This window comes from Oncorhynchus nerka, linkage group LG18 (genome assembly GCF_034236695.1).
Source record: "Oncorhynchus nerka isolate Pitt River linkage group LG18, Oner_Uvic_2.0, whole genome shotgun sequence".
Lineage (NCBI taxonomy): Eukaryota > Metazoa > Chordata > Actinopteri > Salmoniformes > Salmonidae > Oncorhynchus > Oncorhynchus nerka.
The window spans coordinates 21,045,413-21,063,927 of record NC_088413.1 but is presented as its reverse complement, the minus strand read 5'-3'; the positions used below and the strand labels follow the sequence as shown (position 1 = coordinate 21,063,927).

Genomic DNA, 18,515 nt, shown 5'->3' with positions numbered 1-18,515 from the left:
CATTCTCAGAACGTTAATAAAACATCCCAGTAAAACTTTCAGGGAACCACAGTAAAACATTTTTAGAATCACTTATGTTTTTAGAACTTATGTTTTTACTAGGTTAGCCTAGTGGTTAGAGCGTTGGACTAGGAACCGGAAGGTTGCAAGTTCAAACCCCCGAGCTGACACGTTCCTCCCACCTCTTTTTTAGGCCAAATCTGCTGTGGAAGATGGGGAGGGGGAATAGAGTCTGGACAGACAGAGAAGTGTCCCCCTGACACTCAAAATGCAGAGCAAGGGAGAACTGTAGGATCCAGGTCCAAATCGCCCGATTTCAACAGACTGTCCACCCGAGTGTTACTTTCCACCAGGTTCCCCAAAGAGGGAAGCAAGCCCCGTTCCCGAATATCAACAGTGGCTCTACTACTTAATCGAAATGCATGGAAAAGCATCCACAACAGCTAACGCCTTGCTCGGGCAAGAGGCAGCTCCAGTGCAACTTCATACTACTCCACCAGGTGTAATGATGGTCAGGGCCAGGAGTTTTACCTCACCACATGACCAGAGCAGGGGAAACTCCTGGCACTAGTTGTAAGGGCTCCACACTACTGGGGGTTTCATATGAAAACTTGAATCCATGTGTTTTTAACAGTTTAATTGGTTTCCCCATTGAATGCTTCCCTCTGTGTGTAGTGGTTGTGTTTTCAGTTCAACTGGCTTGATGTTTGGTTCAGAGTGGACTGATAATGTATAAGTTATAACAAGTTAAGATTTTGAACATCCTTATGAAATTGTATCGTTTCCGGGGATGTACCAAAGAACAGCAATTAACAATTTATTTCCATTTGCCTTTCGACAAGATATAGTAGATTGACAATCAGATTGATAGGCTGTAAAGATGTGGATTAAAGTCATATCTAGGCTGTCATACTGTTGTAAATCGTTTGTTGTTTATTTCTATTAGAAATAACCCAAATAGTGAAATGATTTATTTAAAAAAATAATGAAATATTGTTTTCACCAGAGAACATGTTGTTCATTACGTAGGTACAACATTGTTGTGCCGCACTCCTGTACAGTAGGTGGCGGTGTTCAACTTTAAATTCTACAGTCCACGTATGATTACATTACTGTGACGCGAGGAAATAAAATAAAACATCTCACCAGCTAGCTACAAACAAAGCTAGCTGCAAATTGACGTTAAGTTTCTGTTATGATTATCTGTTTTAATAGATTGGTAGATAACTGTAGATAATCATAACATATAAAACGCAAATACTGTTACATTGAAAAGGGGCAAAAAGCGTCGGGGGACAATGTCGGGTTCCGTGGTCGAGTTCCAGGCGCAGATAGCCTCAATCATGGAGGTGCTAGCCAACGCGGCTGTTGCCGAAATCTGCAAAGTTGTTGACGATGGCTATGCGGTTGTACACCTGAAAATGTCCCAAAGCCACAAGGAGAACGAATTTCTCCGGAGGAAAATGAAATTGATGGAACTTCAGATCACCAGATTTCGAGCGGAGAGAACAAAGTTTTCAGAGGGGTCCGTCCACAATCGCTTCCATGGAATACGCCTCCTAAACAGACACAACCATCGAGAGATTACAACAGGTTGGTGATGATGATGAATTTGACAGTGTGCACATAGTTTACATTACGTTCATCTTCAGTTTGACCCCATCCATCAATTGTGTTTTACAAAGTTTAAAGCAAGTATAATACTTCCATGATTTATGTAATGTCAATACAGTTAGGGCCCAGCTGTATTATTGACATTCCACATATGACGTATCGTGCTTACTTTGTACTGTCAATACAGCTAGGATCCCTCTAGCTCTATATACACATTACATGCACTACCGTTCAAAAGTTCGGGGTCACTTAGAAATGTCCTTGTTTTTGAAATACAGTGTAGACATTGTCAATGTTGTAAATTACTATTGTAGCTGGAAACTGCTGATTTAAAAATATATATATATTATTATTGCATTTTCCAATTAAAAGATGATTCAAAACAAAAATTAAATCATTTATCAAACTGTTCAACCATGAGGGAGAGGGACAATTGTCAAACCTCTGAGCTAGAAATCTAGACTGCAAGTCCAATTGTCAAACCTCTGAGCTAGAAATCTAGACTGCAGTCCAATTGTACATTCTGAAATTGGGGAGGTTTAAGCCCCCTTGGCTGTAATCAAGGGTCAGTTTATCCAGGCCAACCCTTGAGGTTTTGCCGTGCCAGATAAACCATCTGGTCAGCTTGTCGAGAGAGAAAAAGAATGCTGCGGGCACAGGGATAGGGAGAGATTGAAACAAATATAGAAATCTGGGCAGGACATTTATTTGAATTACATTGATTCTACCCAGTAGAGTGAGAGGCAAGTCCATCCATTTACACAGGTCACCCTCCACCTTATGCAACAAGCTGGCCAGATTGAGTTTATAGAGGTTGTTCAGATTACCATCTACCATTTTACAGGGTGGCAGGGTAGCCTAGTGGTTAGAGCGTTGGACTAGTAACCTGCAAGTTCAAACCCCCGAGCTGACAAGGTAAAAATCTGTCGTTCTGCCCCTAAACAGGCAGTTAACCCACTGTTCCTAGGCCGTCATTGAAAATAAGAATTTGTTCTGAACTGACTTGCCTAGTTAAATAAAGGTAAAACAAAATAAATAAATAAAATGCCCAAATATGTCAAGCCCATAGGCAACCATCTAAAAGGTAACTGATGCTTGATGTAAGTCTTTGATGGTCAAAGACAGACAAAGGTAAGATTTCACTTTTATCAAAATGGACCTTATATCCAGAGAAAGAACTATAAGGCTTCTGTAAGTGAGAGAGGGAATGTTCTGGCTTTGTTAGAAATAAGATAAGGTTGTCCGCAAAGAGTGATAACTTATGGGTATGGGGGCCCACCTCAAAGCCATGTATGTCAGGGCACATTCTAATAGCCTCAGCCAATGATTCAATGACGAGAGGGAAAAGGTGGGTGTAGCTCCCTCCAGTAACCACGAGAACAACCGTTCCTTGATTTTAACTGGCGGCTTTATTCTGTAGTTTTAGTCAGAATTATCACCTTCCGTGAGAACTATAAAGTAAATGAAAATACAGTTAAGCACACTCTTACAACCTTCTTATCTTACGAGTGACTTATTAGCCTGGTATAAGTGCTTACATACATAAACAGTTTAGCCGGAGCTATAACAGTATCAGATGAATAAAGGAAAAATACCTCATTGGCTGCTTATTACAGAAGGGAGGAAATCAAACTTCACACTTATTATTCCTGGCATGAATTCACACTTCATCCTTAATTATTATAGTGTTACCATCCTAACATACACACTTCAGCCTTAATTATTATAATGTTACCATCCTAACATACACGCTTCATCCTTAATTATTATAACGTTACCATCCTAACATACACACTTCATCCTTAATTATTATAGCGTTACCATCCTAACATACACACTTCATCCTTAATTATTATAGCTTCATCCTTAATTATTATAGCGTTACCATCCTAACATACACACTTCATCCTTAATTATTATAGTGTTACCATCCTAACATACACACTTCATCCTTAATTATTATAGCGTTACCATCCTAACATACACACTTCATCCTTAATTATTATAACGTTACCATCCTAACATACACACTTCATCCTTAATTATTATAGCGTTACCATCCTAACATACACACTTCATCCTTAATTATTATAGTGTTACCATCCTAACATACACACTTCATCCTTAATTATTATAGCGTTATCATCCTAACATACACACTTCATCCTTAATTATTATAATGTTACCATCCTAACATACACACGTCATCGTTAATTATTATAGCGTTACCATCCTAACATACACACTTCATCCTTAATTATTATAATGTTACCATCCTAACATACACACGTTACCATCCTAACATACACACTTCATCCTTAATTATTATAGCGTTCCTTAATTATTATAACGTTACCATCCTAACATACACACTTCATCCTTAATTATTATAACGTTACCATCCTAACATACACACTTCATCCTTAATTATTATAGCGTTACCATCCTAACATACACACTTCATCCTTAATTATTATAGCGTTACCATCCTAACATACACACTTCATCCTTAATTATTATAATGTTACCATCCTAACATACACACTTCATCCTTAATTATTATAATGTTACCATCCTAACATACACACTTCATCCTTAATTATTATAGCGTTACCATCCTAACATACACACTTCATCCTTAATTATTATAGCGTTACCATCCTAACATACACACTTCATCCTTAATTATTATAACGTTACCATCCTAACATACACACTTCATCCTTAATTATTATAGCGTTACCATCCTAACATACACACTTCATCCTTAATTATTATAGCGTTACCATCCTAACATACACACTTCATCCTTAATTATTATAACGTTACCATCCTAACATACTTCAACCTTTACGAACTACACCCGATGACATGAAAACTTAGCTAACACAGCGCGGGATTGCCTTCCCTCCAAAGGTGTGTTGCTACAATAATGTTCCCCATTACAACAGTTATTAGCTACGTAGTTACAATATCTATTTACAAACACGGTACCTAAACTTTTTTCCAAGAAGCGAAAGAGATATGGCCATTCAACCCTATCAAAGGCCTTTTCGGCGTCGAGGGAGACTGCGACACTTAAGTATTTTGTTTTTGTTAGCAAGGTGAATTATATCAAAAAACCTTCTGACATTATTGGAGGACAATCTATTAATTTTGAAGCCAGTCTGATCTGGGTTGACCAACAGGGGAAGACATGACTCCAGTCTCCTAGATAGCATCTTGGTGACCAGTTTACAATCTGTGTTAAGGAGAGATTGGTGCACTTTAGCGGGTTTTTCCCTTTCTTGTGAATTACTGTAATCACTGTTTGAGAGAGAGACTCTGGAAAGCAGTTGTCTTCTCTGGCTTTTTTAAGTTCCTCCATAAGGTAGGGGACCAACAGCTCCTTACATTCTTTATAGAACTCTGGAGGGAAGCCATCCTCCCCAGGAGATGTATTAGAAGGTAAGCATTTAGTTGTTGACGCAGAAGGGGATGTGTCTACTTATCAGAATTGCAGTTCCTCTTCCTTTGGAGTTAAGAGGACTCAAAACCTTGTCATACCCATTCCCTCTTTAGTTTCACTGTCTGTAAGATGTGTTTCTTGTAAAAACACAATGTCAGCCTTTCATTTCTTAAGTTATGTATAGACTCTCTTCCTCTTAATCGGGCTGTTAAGACCTTTTACATTGAATGTGACATATTTTAGTGGATTAAGCATAGGTTGGGTTTCAAATATATACCCGAATGGTAATCCCTATTTAATATGTAAATAGTCAGGTAATGTTTCAGAAGAAATGTCTTTGTTTCTGGCCATTTTGAGCCTGTAATCGAACCCACAAATGCTGATGCTCCAGATACTCAACTAGTCTAAAGAATGACAGTTTTATTGTTGCTTTAATCGGGACAACAGTTTTCAGCTGTGCTAACATACAGTTGAAGTCGGAAGTTTACATACACCTCAGCCAAATACATTTAAACTAAGTTTTTCACAATTCCTGACATTTAATCCTAGTAAAAATTTGGCATCTTAGGTCAGTTATGATCACCACTTTATTTTAAGAATGTGAAATGTCAGAATAATAGTAGAGACAATGATTTATTTCATCTTTTATTTCTTTCATCACATTCCCAGTGGGCCAGAAGTTTACATACACTCAATTAGTATTTGGCAGCGTTGCCTTTAAATTGTTTAACTTGAGTCAAACGTTTCGGGTAGCCTTCCACAAGCTTCCCACAATAAGTTGGGTGAATTTTGGCCCGTTCCTCCTGACAGAGCTGGTGTAACTGAGTCAGGCTTGTAGGCCTTCTTGCTTGCACACGCTTTTTCAGTGCTGCCCACAAATGTTCTACAGGATGGAGGTCAGGGCTTTGTGATGGCCACTCCAATACCTTGACTTTGTTGTCCTTAAGCCATTTTGCCACAACTTTGGAAGTATGCTTGGGGTCATTGTCTATTTGGAAGACCCATCTGCGACCAAGCTTTAACTTCCTGACTGATGTCTTGAGATGTTGCTTCAATATATCCACATAATTTTCTTTCCTCGTGATGCCATCTATTTTGTGAAGTGCACCAGTCCATCCTGCAGCAAAGACCCCCACAACATGATGCCACCCCCGTGCTTCACGGTTGGGATGGTGTTCTTCGGCTTGCAAGCCTCCCCCTTTTTCCTCCAAACAAAGCGATGGTCATTATGGCCAAACAGTTCTATTTTTGTTTCATCAGACCAGAGGACATTTCTCCAAAAAGTATGATCTTTGTCCCCATGTGCAGTTACAAACTGGAGTCTGGCTTTTTTATGGAGGTTTTGGAGCAATGGCTTCTTCCTTGCTGAGCGGCCTTTCAGGTTATGTCAATATAGGACTTGTTTTACTGTGGATATAGATACTTTTGTACCTGTTTCTTCCAGCATCTTCACAAGGTCCTTTGCTGTTGTTCTGGGATGGATTTGCACTTTTCGCACCAAAGTATGTTCATCTCTAGGAGACAGAACGTGTCTCCTTCCTGAGCGGTATGACGCCTGCGTGGTCCCATGGTGTTTATACTTGCGTACTATTGTTTCTACAGATGAACGTTCTACCTTCAGGCATTTGGTATTTGCTCCCAAGGATGAACCAGACTTGTGGAGGTCTACAATTGTTTTTCTGAGGTCTTGGCTGATTTCTTTCGATTTTCCCATGATGTCAAGCAAAGAGGCTCTGAGTTTGAAGGTAGGCCTTGAAATACATCTACAGGTACACCTCCAATTGACTCAAATGATGTCAATTAGCCTAAGCTTCTAAAGCCATGACATCATTTTCAGAAATTTTCCAAGCTGTTTAAAGGCACAGTCAACTTAGTGTATGTAAACTTCTGACCCACTGGAATTGTGATACAGTGAATTATAAGTGAAATAATCTGTTAACAATTGTTGGAAAAATTACTTGTGTCATGCACAAAGTAGATGTCCTAAGCAACTTGCCAAAACTATAGTTTGCAAACAAGAAATTTGTGGAGTGGTTGAAAATGAGTTTTAATGACTCCAACCTAAGTGTATGTAAACTTCCGACTTCAGCTGTAATTGCAAAAGGGTTTTCTAATGATAATTTAGCCTTTTAAAATCATAAACTTGGATTAGCTAACACAACATGCCATTGGAACACAGGAGTGATGGTTGCTGATAATGGACCTCTATTCCTATGTAGATATTCCATAAACAATCTGCCATTTCCAGCTACAATATTCATTTACGACATTAAGAATATCTACACTGTATTTCTGATCAATTTGATGTTATCTTAATAGACAAAAAATGTGCTTTTCTTTCAAAAACAAGACATTTCTAAGTGACCCCAAACCTTTGAACAGTAGTGCACGTCATGAAGGTATTACTGTATGTTTGCTTTGTACTTCGTAAAACACCATTGATGGATGGGGTCAAATTAACCTCTTTATTTCCAGGACCTACTTGGCAAAGCAGAAACAGACTTTCCAACAGGAGTTTTGGGAACAGCAGCATTCAAAGAGACAGACAGCCCATAGACGTGGACCAAGACGATGTCTCTCCATCAAAGCATATGGATGCTACAAGTGATGAGGTAAAGTTCCAATTTTAACAGACGATTTTAGACTGTCACAGACTTATATCTGTTTTAGTCTCGGACACCAGACACTTCCTTCCATCTGGGGATGAGGTTATGTCTGAATAGACGTGTATGTCAGCACATTATAACTAGTGATGTAGTGGTTAAAAATATGGTTGGTAAACGATGATCAGTGAGTAAAGTAACAGTCCCTATACTTTCAATGCATTTTTGTGCCAAAGGGTTGTAAAGGCATGTGTAACATACAGAAGGTGGAGTTCACCCTCCACTACACCACTGATTATAACACAATAACAACAAGGCAACTACTATGAATTTCACTAATTCCCATGTCATGCCCATATCTCCATTCAGTAGATAGTGTATGCTCTGTCTCACTCACTCATCTCTCCCACTTAACCCCATCAGCAGTCAGCAGAGACAGAGGAAGGGGAACCAGACCTGCTGATCATCAAGGATGAGGGGGAAGCAGTTGACCAGGACTCTAGGATCAGCCACCCAGCTAGAACAGTGGAGGGCAGCAGAGAGCTAACCACCCAACCGACTACAGACCCTGCCTTCCAGCCCAGAGGCAACAACATCAACACAGCTATGGAGGTCAGTGGATCTGAGGCCATTCTCCTCCAGTCAGAAACAGGGAATGTGAACCAGGGACCACAGCAACACACAGTATTTGAACCCAGAGCAGAGAGACAGAGTCTGGACACAAAGAGTGACATGAACGAGGGCCTCAATCTCCTAAGAGATTCTTTAAACCAGGTGTGGAGAGAGGTAGTAGTGACTGATGATGGCTGCCTCTGCTGCTCACACTAAAGTAATGGACCTAGGGAGTGGCCCAGTGGGCCCAGAAACACAGACTAGCTCAGACATAGAAATGAGAAGTGTAGGGTTAGAAAACCACGGGTTTTCCCCCAAGTCATTCCATTCTTCATCAGAACATGTGATAGTGATTGACTCTGTATCCAGTGGGCAGCAGGTAGATAGAGATTTTGAGTGGGGTCAGGTGGGTACAGCTACTAAACCACAGATCAATGGGACTGGAAATAACCAGGGAGTGGGAGAGTTTAACAGAAACGCACCAATGATTCACCCCAAATCGATGAGAGACAACACAACGCAATTGGTTTCACCCGGCTTCCGACCCTCAGAGGAAAATACACGCAGGCCTGGCACAGGAAATGCAGGTGAGGCCAACAAAGCTAGTTGGTGCTTGTTGGCAAGCCTCCATAGACACTCTGAAATACCAGGAAGAAGAGTTCAACAACCAGTTCCTGCCTCACTTCCTGACGGCTATTTTAGACCAAGCGCCACAACTTTCTCTCACTCCAGTAATTTCGCCTCACACTTTAGACCTGGCACTGTAGAACGACCGTACGGTTGCCCGAGCTGCAATAAAAAGTTTCTCCACGAGAGTGACTTACGGCATCACATGACCATCCACACCAGGAAGCGAGCGTTCGCCTGCATGTTGTGTGAGTAGAGCTTTGTGTCCCCCAGCAAGCTCCAAGTGCACCAGAACGTCCACACTGGGGAGAAGCCCTTCAGTTGTGCACATTGTGGGCGCAGGTTCTCCCACTCCAGCAATCTGAAAAGACATCAGAAGCTTCATCATTGAGACTGACACAAATAGGGCGGTGACGGTCAAGGAACTTTGGATGATAGTAATTGGTCAGCCAAATGACTCTGGTCACCGTTACAACCGTTTGAATAGCAAAAGATGCACATTTTGTCCTCTCCTCCACTCCTGACTTGTTTTAGCAAGTAGCAACAAAGTTTCAACACTTCAGAGAGTCCATGTTACAGCCGAAACCATGGAGATCCTATTAAATTACTAGAGGGGCTATGTCATAAACACTCAGTTCTAGAATGGAGTGAGAATGGCAGCCATTGTGGTCAGGGAGAAATCCAATCCGGTCTAATTGGAACGGATGGCAGTAGAGGCAGAGGTGATGCATTTCCTGCTTTTATCAATTATAAAAGTAAGACGTGATATATCAGAAATATAATGATTGTTAACCTAATATATTGTCATGAAATTATAAATACAGTTTATACAGGTTTTATACACATTTTCTGTATAAATAGTCTCTAAAATATATATAAACAGACCATAAATGTCTCACTGTTTGTTTTCTTTGAAAGCTGTGAATGTTGTAATATGATACAATATCAGTACTTATTGCATTTACAACTTGTATAAGACGACACCATTCTATATACTTTCGGCCCGTCATTGGACACTGTGCTATCTAACCTCCAAACGAGCTTCAATGCCATACAACACTCCTTCCGTGGCCTCCAACTGCTCTTAAACGCTAGTAAAACCAAATGCATGCTTTTCAACCGATCGCTGCCTGCACCCGCATGCCCGACTAGCATCACCACCCTGGATGGTTCCGACCTTGAATATGTGGACATCTATAAGTACCTAGGTGTCTGGCTAGACTGCAAACTCTCCTTCCAGACTCATATCAAACATCTCCAATCGAAAATCAAATCAAGAGTCGGCTTTCTATTCCGCAACAAAGCCTCCTTCACTCACGCCGCCAAGCTTACCCTAGTAAAACTGACTATCCTACCGATCCTCGACTTCGGCGATGTCATCTACAAAATGGCTTCCAACACTCTTCTCAGCAAACTGGATGCAGTCTATCACAGTGCCATCCGTTTTGTCACTAAAGCACCTTATACCACCCACCACTGCGACTTGTATGCTCTAGTCGGCTGGCCCTCGCTACATATTCGTCGCCAGACCCACTGGCTCCAGGTCATCTACAAGTCCATGCTAGGTAAAGCTCCGCCTTATCTCAGTTCACTGGTCACGATGGCAACACCCATCCGTAGCACACGCTCCAGCAGGTGTATCTCACTGATCATCCCTAAAGCCAACACCTCATTTGGCCGCCTTTCGTTCCAGTACTCTGCTGCCTGTGACTGGAACAAATTGCAAAAATCGCTGAAGTTGGAGACTTTTATCTCCCTCACCAACTTCAAACATCAGCTATCTGAGCAGTTAACCGATCGCTGCAGCTGTACATAGTCTATTGGTAAATAGCCCACCCATTTTCACCTACCTCATCCCCATACTGTTTTTATTTATTTACTTTTCTGCTCTTTTGCACACCAATATCTCTACCTGTACATGACCATCTGATCATTTATCACTCCAGTGTTAATCTGCAAAATTGTAATTATTCGCCTACCTCCTCATGCCTTTTGCACACATTGTATATAGACTCCCCCTTTTTTTCTACTGTGTTATTGACTTGTTAATTGTTTACTCCATGTGTAACTCTGTGTTGTCTGTTCACACTGATATGCTTCATCTTGGCCAGGTCGCAGTTGCAAATGAGAACTTGTTCTCAACTAGCCTACCTGGTTAAATAAAGGTGAAAAAAATAAATATATATATATTTTTTTAAATCAGCTGTTTTCAGCCAGTGTATGGCTGTGGATAGACTGCACTGTTTGTATGGAATGTTGGCATATTGGCAGTTCATTTGAACAATTATTGGAAATCATTCCACTTAAACTCGCTGGCTAGCTAATAAATATACTGTGCAGTTAATCTTCAAATTCATTATTTTACACAATATCTTATCGCAGCACACTGGCTGCCCATGGTTGACCAACTCACTGAACAAAATGGCTGATCTTTTATACTGTTGTAAGACCTTTCATGTCCATTCTTGTGTTCTAATTCCTAATTCTATGGCAGAAATTGACTCAACCTCACAAATGCCCGGCCGTCCCGTTTTCTGTCAGCTGTTCGATCCACAAAATAAAAAAAATAAAAAAATATTTAGTTTTTATGGTTTATTACATTTTCATGACAGTCTTCATCCATAGCCATCGGTTACAGGGTTATACGGTAATTGTGCCAACCCTAGACACAGAAGCAAGAGATTCCTATGTAAAAAAAAGCTATGGATTAGCTTTATGTCAGTTAGGTTATTGCAATACGCTATGAAAGTCCTGCCTACTTCCTGCATCATGTGCCTTGCTGTTTTTGAATGTGATACATTTACATTTAAGTCATTTAGCAGACGCTCTTATCCAGAGCGACTTACAAATTGGTGCTTTCACCTTATGACATCCAGTGGAACAGCCACTTTACAATAGTGCATCTAAGTCTTTTAAGGGGAGTATATAAGAGTATATAATCAAATTCATGAAAACATGGTATTTTAATCTCTTTGGGATCGGTGTCCCTATACCCGGACGGTTGAGCTAACGTGTGCTAATGTTATTAGCATGACAGTTGTAAGTAACAGCGAACTTTCCAGGACATAGACATGTCTTATATGGGCAGAAAGCTTAAATTCTTGTTAATCTAACTGCACTGTCCAATTTACAGTAGCTTTCACAGCGAAAAAAATACTTAAAAACTTAGCACGGCAACTGCTTTGATACATTCACCTCTGAAGGTAAATAATGTACTTACATTCAGTAATCTTGCTCTGATTTGTCATCATGAAGGTCCCAGAGATAAAATGTAGCATAGTTTTGTTTGATAAGAATACAGTTTTATATTCAAATGTGGGGACTGGGTTCTACAGTTTGAAGCCTTGCTGTCTCTGGCTCCACACCCACCCTACCTGGCCATCTAGATGTTTGAAAGTTAGTGTATATGCTAATGATGTGTGTAAACGTAACATTTTTATTACCATATAATTTTTGTATGTTCTCTATAGTTATGTACTTGAAAATGTATCAATTGACCAATTCGGCACATTTGGGCAGACTTGATACAAAATATTGTCCGGTATTGTAATGCTTCACTGGATCATTCTGAAACTTTGCACACACACTGCTTCCATCTAGGGAACAAAATCTCAATTGCACCAAAACTGAAAACATATGATATTATGGCCTTTCTCTTGCATTTCAAAGATGATGGAACAAAATAATAAATAGAAAACACATGTTTTTTTGTTTGTATTATTTTTTACCAGATCTAATGTGTTATATTCTCCTATATTCATTTCACATTTACACAAACTTCAAAGTGTTTCCTTTCAAATGGTATCAAGTATATGCATGTCCTTGCTTCAGGTCCTGAGCTCCAGGCAGTTAGATTTGTGTATGTCATTTTAGACGAAAATTTTAAAAAGGGCCAGATCCTTAAGAGTTTTAAGATGCAGTGCATTCAGACGGTATTCAGACCCCTTTCCTTTTTCCATTTTGTTACGTTACTCCCTTATTCTAAAATTGAATAAATCGTTTTTCCCCCTCATCAATCTACACACAATAATACCCCATAATGACAAAGCGAAAACAGGTTTTTAGAATTTTTGCAAATGTAATACAAATAAAAAAACTAAATTGCTTGTTTACGTACAGTTGAAGTTGGAAGTTTACATACACCTTAGCCAAATACATTTAAACTCAGTTCCCTGTTTTAGGTCAGTTAGGATCACCACTTTATTTTAGGAATGTGAAATGTCAGGATAATTGTAGAGAGAATGATTTCTTTCAGCTTTGATTTCTTTCATAACATTCCCAGTTGGTCAGAAGTTTACATACACTCAATTAGTATTTGGTAGCATTGCCTTTAAATTGTTTAACTTGGGTCAAATGTTTTGGGTAGCCGTCCACAAGCTTCCCACAATAAGTTGGGTGAATTTGGACCCATTCCTCCTGACAGAGCTGGTGTAACTGAGTCAGGTTTGTAGTCCTCCTTGCTCGCACACGCTTTTTCAGTTCTGCCCACAAATTTTCTATGGGATTGAGGTCAGGGCTTTGTGATGGCCATTTCAATAACTTGACTTTGTTGTCCTTAAGCCATATTGCCAGAACTTTGGAAGTATGCTTGGGGTCATTGTCCATTTAGAAGGCCCATTTGCGACCAAGCTTTAACTTCATGACTGATGTCTTGAGATGTTGCTTCAATATATTTCACCTAATTTTCTTTCCTCATGATGCCATCTATTTTTTGAAGTGCACTAGTCCCTAATGCAGCTAAGCACCCCTACAACATGATGCTGCCACCCCAGTGCTTCACGGTTGGGATGGTGTTCTTCGGCTTGCAAGCCTCCCCTGTTTTCCTCCAAACATAATGATGGTCATTATTGCCAAACAGTTCTATTTTTGTTTCATCAGACCAGAGGACATTTCTCCAAAAACTAGGATCTTTGTCCCCATGTGCAGTTGCGAACCGTAGTCTGGCTTTTTTTATGGCGCTTTTGGAGCTGTGGTTTCTTCCTTGGTGAGCGGCCTTTCAGGTTATGTCGATATAGGACTCGTTTTACTGTGGATATAGATATAGTTTCCTCCGGCATCTTCACAAGGTCCTTTGCTGTTGTTCTGGGATTGATTTACACTATTCGCACCAAAGTATGTTCATCTCTAAGAGACAGAACGTGTCTCCTTCCTGAACGGTATGATGCCTGCGTGGTCCCATGGTGTTAATACTTGCATACTTTTGCTTGTAGAGATGAATGTGGTACCTTCAGGCATTTGGAAATTGCTCCCAAGGATGAACCAGACTTGTGGAGGTCTACAATTTTTTTTCTGAGGTCTTGGCTGATTTCTTTTAGATTTTTCCCATGATGTCAAGCAAAGAGGCTCTGAGTTTGAAGGGAGGCTTTGAAATACATCTACAGGTACACCTCCAATTGACTCAAATGATATCAATTAGCCTATCAGAAGCTTCTAAAGCCATGACATCATTTTCTGGAATTTTCCAAGATGTTTAAAGGCACCATCAACTTAGTGTATGTAAACTTCTGACCCACTGGAATTGTGATACAGTGAATTATAAGTGAAATAATCTGTCTGTAAACAATTGTTGGATAAATTACTTGTGTCATGCACAACACAGATGTCCTAACCGACTTGCCAAAACTATAGTTTGCTAACAAGAAATTTGTGGAGTGGTTGAAAAACTAGTTTTAATGACTCCAACCTAAGTGTATGTAAACTTCCGTCTTCAACTGTAAGTATTCAGACCCTTTGCTATGAGACTCGAAATTGAGCTCTGGTGCATTCTGTTTCCATTGATCATCCTTGAGATGTTTCTACAACTTGATTGGAGTCCACCTGTGGTAAATTAAATTGATCGGACTTGATTTGTTAAGACACACACCTGTCTATATAAGGTCCCACAGTTGACAGTGCATGTTAGATCAAAAACCAAGCCATGAAGTCGAAGGAATTGTCTGTAGAGCTCCGAGATAGGATTGTATCAAGGCACAGATCTGGGGAAGGGTACCAAAACATTTCTGAAGCATTGAAGGTCCCCAAGAACACAGTGGCCTCCATCATTCTTAAATGGAAGAAGTTTGGAACCATCAAGATTCTTCCTAAATCTGGCCACCCGGCCAAACTGAGCAATCGGGGGAGAAAGGCCTTGGTCAGGGAGGTTACCAACAACCTGATGTTCCTCTTTAGAGATGGGAGAACCTTGCAGAAGGACAACCATCTCTGCAACACTTCACCAATCAGGCCTTTATGATAGAGTGACCAGACGGAAGCCTCTCCTCAGTAAAAGGCACATGACAGCCTACTTGGAGTTTGCCAAAAGGCACCTAAAGGACTCTCAGAACACAAGAACCAATATTCTCTGGTCTGATGAAACCAAGATTGAACTCTATGGACTTTATGCCAAGCGTCACGTCTGGAGAAAACCTGGCACCATCCCTACGATGAAGCATAGTGGTGGCAGCATCATGCTGTGGGGATGTTTTATCAGCGGCACTGGGGAGACTAGTCAGGATTGAGGGAAAGATGAACGGAGCAAAGTACAGATAGATCCTTGATGAAAACCTGCCCCAGAGCGCTCAGGACCACAGACAGGGGCGAAGGTTCACCTTCCAACAGGACAACTACCCTAAGCACACAGCCAAGACAACGCAGGAGTGTCTTCAGGACAAGTCTCTGAATGTCCTTGAGTGGCACAGTCAGAGCCCAGACTTGAACCCGCTTAAGAGGATCTGCAGAGAAGAATGGAAGAAACTCCCCAAATACAGGTGTGCCAAGCTTGTAGCGTCATACCCAAGAAGACTCAATGCTGTGATTGCTGGTAAAGGTGCTTCAACAAAGTACTGAGTAAAGGGTCTGAATTCTTACGTGAATGTGATATCAGTTCTTTTTTTTTTTGCAAAAATGTCTGAAAACCTGCTTTTGCTTTGTCACTATGGGATATTGTGTGTAGATTGATGAGGGGAAAAAACAATTTAATCCATTTTAGAATAAGGCTGTAACGTAACAAAATGTGGAAAAGGTCAAGTGGTCTGAATACATTTGGAATGCACTGTATATGTAAAATTATATTTGTATTGGTCTATTATTTTACTTCTACCCAATGTCTTTATGAAGGCTTTTGCACAAAATACAAAAGGTGGAGCTTACCCTCCACTACACCACTGATTATAACACAATAACAACAAGACAACTACTCTGAAGTTCACTAAATCCCATGTCATGCCCATATCTCCATTCAGTAGATGGTGCATGCTCTGTCTCACTCACTCATCTCTCCCACTTAACCCCATCAGCAGTCAGCAGAGACTCTTCTGGCTGTGTCTTTTTTAGGCAGACTTCTTTCAGACTGAATATCCACGGGGTAACCATGGTAACAGTCTGATGTTTAGGCATGTAGAAAGCATATGCCCTGTTTCACTCATCTCTCTCACTTAACCCCAGCAGACAGAGGAAGGGGAACCAGACCTGCTGATCATCAAGGTGGAGGGAGAAGCAGATGACCAGGACTCTAGGTTCAGCCACCCAGCTAGAACAGTGGAGGGCAGCAGAGAACTAACCACCCAACCGGCTGCAGCCACCACAGAGGACCCCGCCTTCCAGCTCAGTGGCCCCAGAGGCAACAACAACTACAACACCGCTATGGAGGTCAGTGGATCTGACGTCGTCCTTGGCTTTCCCCCCAAGTCATACCATTCATCATCAGAACATGTGATAGTGATTGACTCTGTATCCAGTGGGCAGCAGGTAGATAGAGATTTTGAGTGGGGTCAGGTGGGTACAGCTACTACACCACAGGTCAATGGGTCTGGAAATAAGCAGGGAGTGGGAGTGTTTAACAGAAACGCACCATCGATTCACCCTGTACACCACAAATCAATGAGAGACAACACTATGCAGTTGGTTTCACCCGGATTCCGTCCCACTGAGATAAATACAAGCACCCGTCTTGACGCAGGAAATACAGGTGAGGCCAATAAAGCTAGTTTGCACTCATTGGCAAGCCTCCATAGACACTCTGAAATACCAGGAAGAGGAGCTCAACAACCAGCTCATACCTCACTTCCTGTCGGCCATTTTAGACCAAGCGCCACAACTTCCTCTCACTCAAGTAATCTTGCTAATCACATTAGACCTGGCTCCATAGAACGACCGTACGGTTGCCCGAGCTGCCATAAGAAGTTTGTTCACGAGAGTGACTTGCGGCAGCACGTCGTCATCCACACCAGAAAGCGGGTGTTCGCCTGCACCTTGTGTGAGAAGAGCTTTGTGTCCCCAAGCAAGCTCCAAGTGCACCAGAACGTCCACACTGGGGAGAAGCCCTTCAGTTGTGCACAGTGCGGGCGCAGGTTCTCCCAATCCAGCAATCTGAATAGACATCAGAAGCTTCATCATTGAAAACTGACACAGAAGCAAGAGATTCCTATTGTTGGGTTCTGAGAATATGAAATATACTTATTCATGTCACAGAGGGGGAGAGGGTAATGTATAACAGTTACATTATGTCAGGATATGTCACAGAGGGGGAGAGGGTAATGTATAACGTTTACATTATGCCAGGATATGTCACAGAGGGAGCGAGGGTAATGTATAACGTTTACATTATGTCAGGATATGTCACAGAGGGGGAGAGGGTAATGTATAACGTTTAGATTATGCCAGGATATGTCACAGAGGGAGCGAGGGTAATGTATAACGTTTACATTATGCCAGGATATGTCACAGAGGGAGCGAGGGTAATGTATAACGTTTACATTATGTCAGGATATGTCACAGAGGGAGAGAGGGTAATGTATAACGTTTAGATTATGTCAGGATATATTATTGTTAGCCATCAGGGATCCTATGGGAGGGGTCCTCTGGGAGGAGAAGAGACACAGTCTGGTACCAGGCACCATGACAGCCGTGAGTTGGGCAGGGAAGCGATCACATGTGGCAGGCATTGATAAGGGGAGAGAGCTTTGGATTAGACATCAAGGGGGCTGTCATCACTTCGTCTTCCTGTCGAACCATAACAGATGTCAGGGTTGGAGACAAGGAGGAGTTCATCTAAACTGGAGTATATAAACTTGTTGCTGGAAACATGTTTTGTCTGAATGCAGCTGTATTGATCCTCTGGGAGAATAAACTTGGTTAAGCTTTCATAGTGTCTGTTGAGTTGTTTACTCTGAGAATTAGAACCTAACACTACTAAGCTGTTATAGCAATATCATGAGTTCAAACGTCATTGGTTCTAACATAGTCGTATGTCTGCAGGATGTTTGCCCTGGTCTCATACGTCTACAATACAACGTGGTTCATATTTACATTATCTACAAAGACTGTTACGTTTTCTTGGCTTCTTTAAGGCCAACAGCATCACTCACATTGACTGTTAAGGTTGATCATGGTTGTGTTCTTCTAACACTAAAGTTATAGCAGATACTGAAATTCTACTGAGACTGAAAAAGTTATGTTTTTCTGTAACAATTTGACCAATGGCTGTTGATGTTTATTCATTCCTAGAATTCCATCAATAAATAATATTTTTCAAAGAATTCCATGGTGCTTCTTGACCATAAATACGCCTATTGATGTCACCTGGGGAGGAGGCAGGCTAAATAAGTTGTTTTTTAGCATTGCGACAATTGAGA

General features: G+C 41.0%; 1 protein-coding gene across 2 annotated transcripts; it reads left to right on the top strand.

The window, feature by feature from the left end:
• Window positions 1-1,088: 1,088 nt before the first annotated feature.
• On the top strand, window positions 1,089-18,024 carry LOC135561814 (zinc finger protein 629-like). Of its 2 annotated transcripts, none has more exons than XM_065003721.1 (4): window positions 1,089-1,593; window positions 7,538-7,674; window positions 8,089-8,277; window positions 16,330-18,024. In XM_065003721.1, the coding sequence occupies exons 1-4, from the start codon at window positions 1,299-1,301 to the stop codon at window positions 17,278-17,280; spliced, it is 1,572 nt and encodes a 523-aa protein (XP_064859793.1). In that variant the 5' UTR covers window positions 1,089-1,298; the 3' UTR covers window positions 17,281-18,024. The 2 variants fall into 2 exon arrangements, with proteins under 2 accessions (XP_064859793.1, XP_064859792.1); XM_065003720.1 differs by having other exon boundaries at window positions 16,327-18,024.
• The last annotated feature ends 491 nt before the right edge of the window (window positions 18,025-18,515 follow it).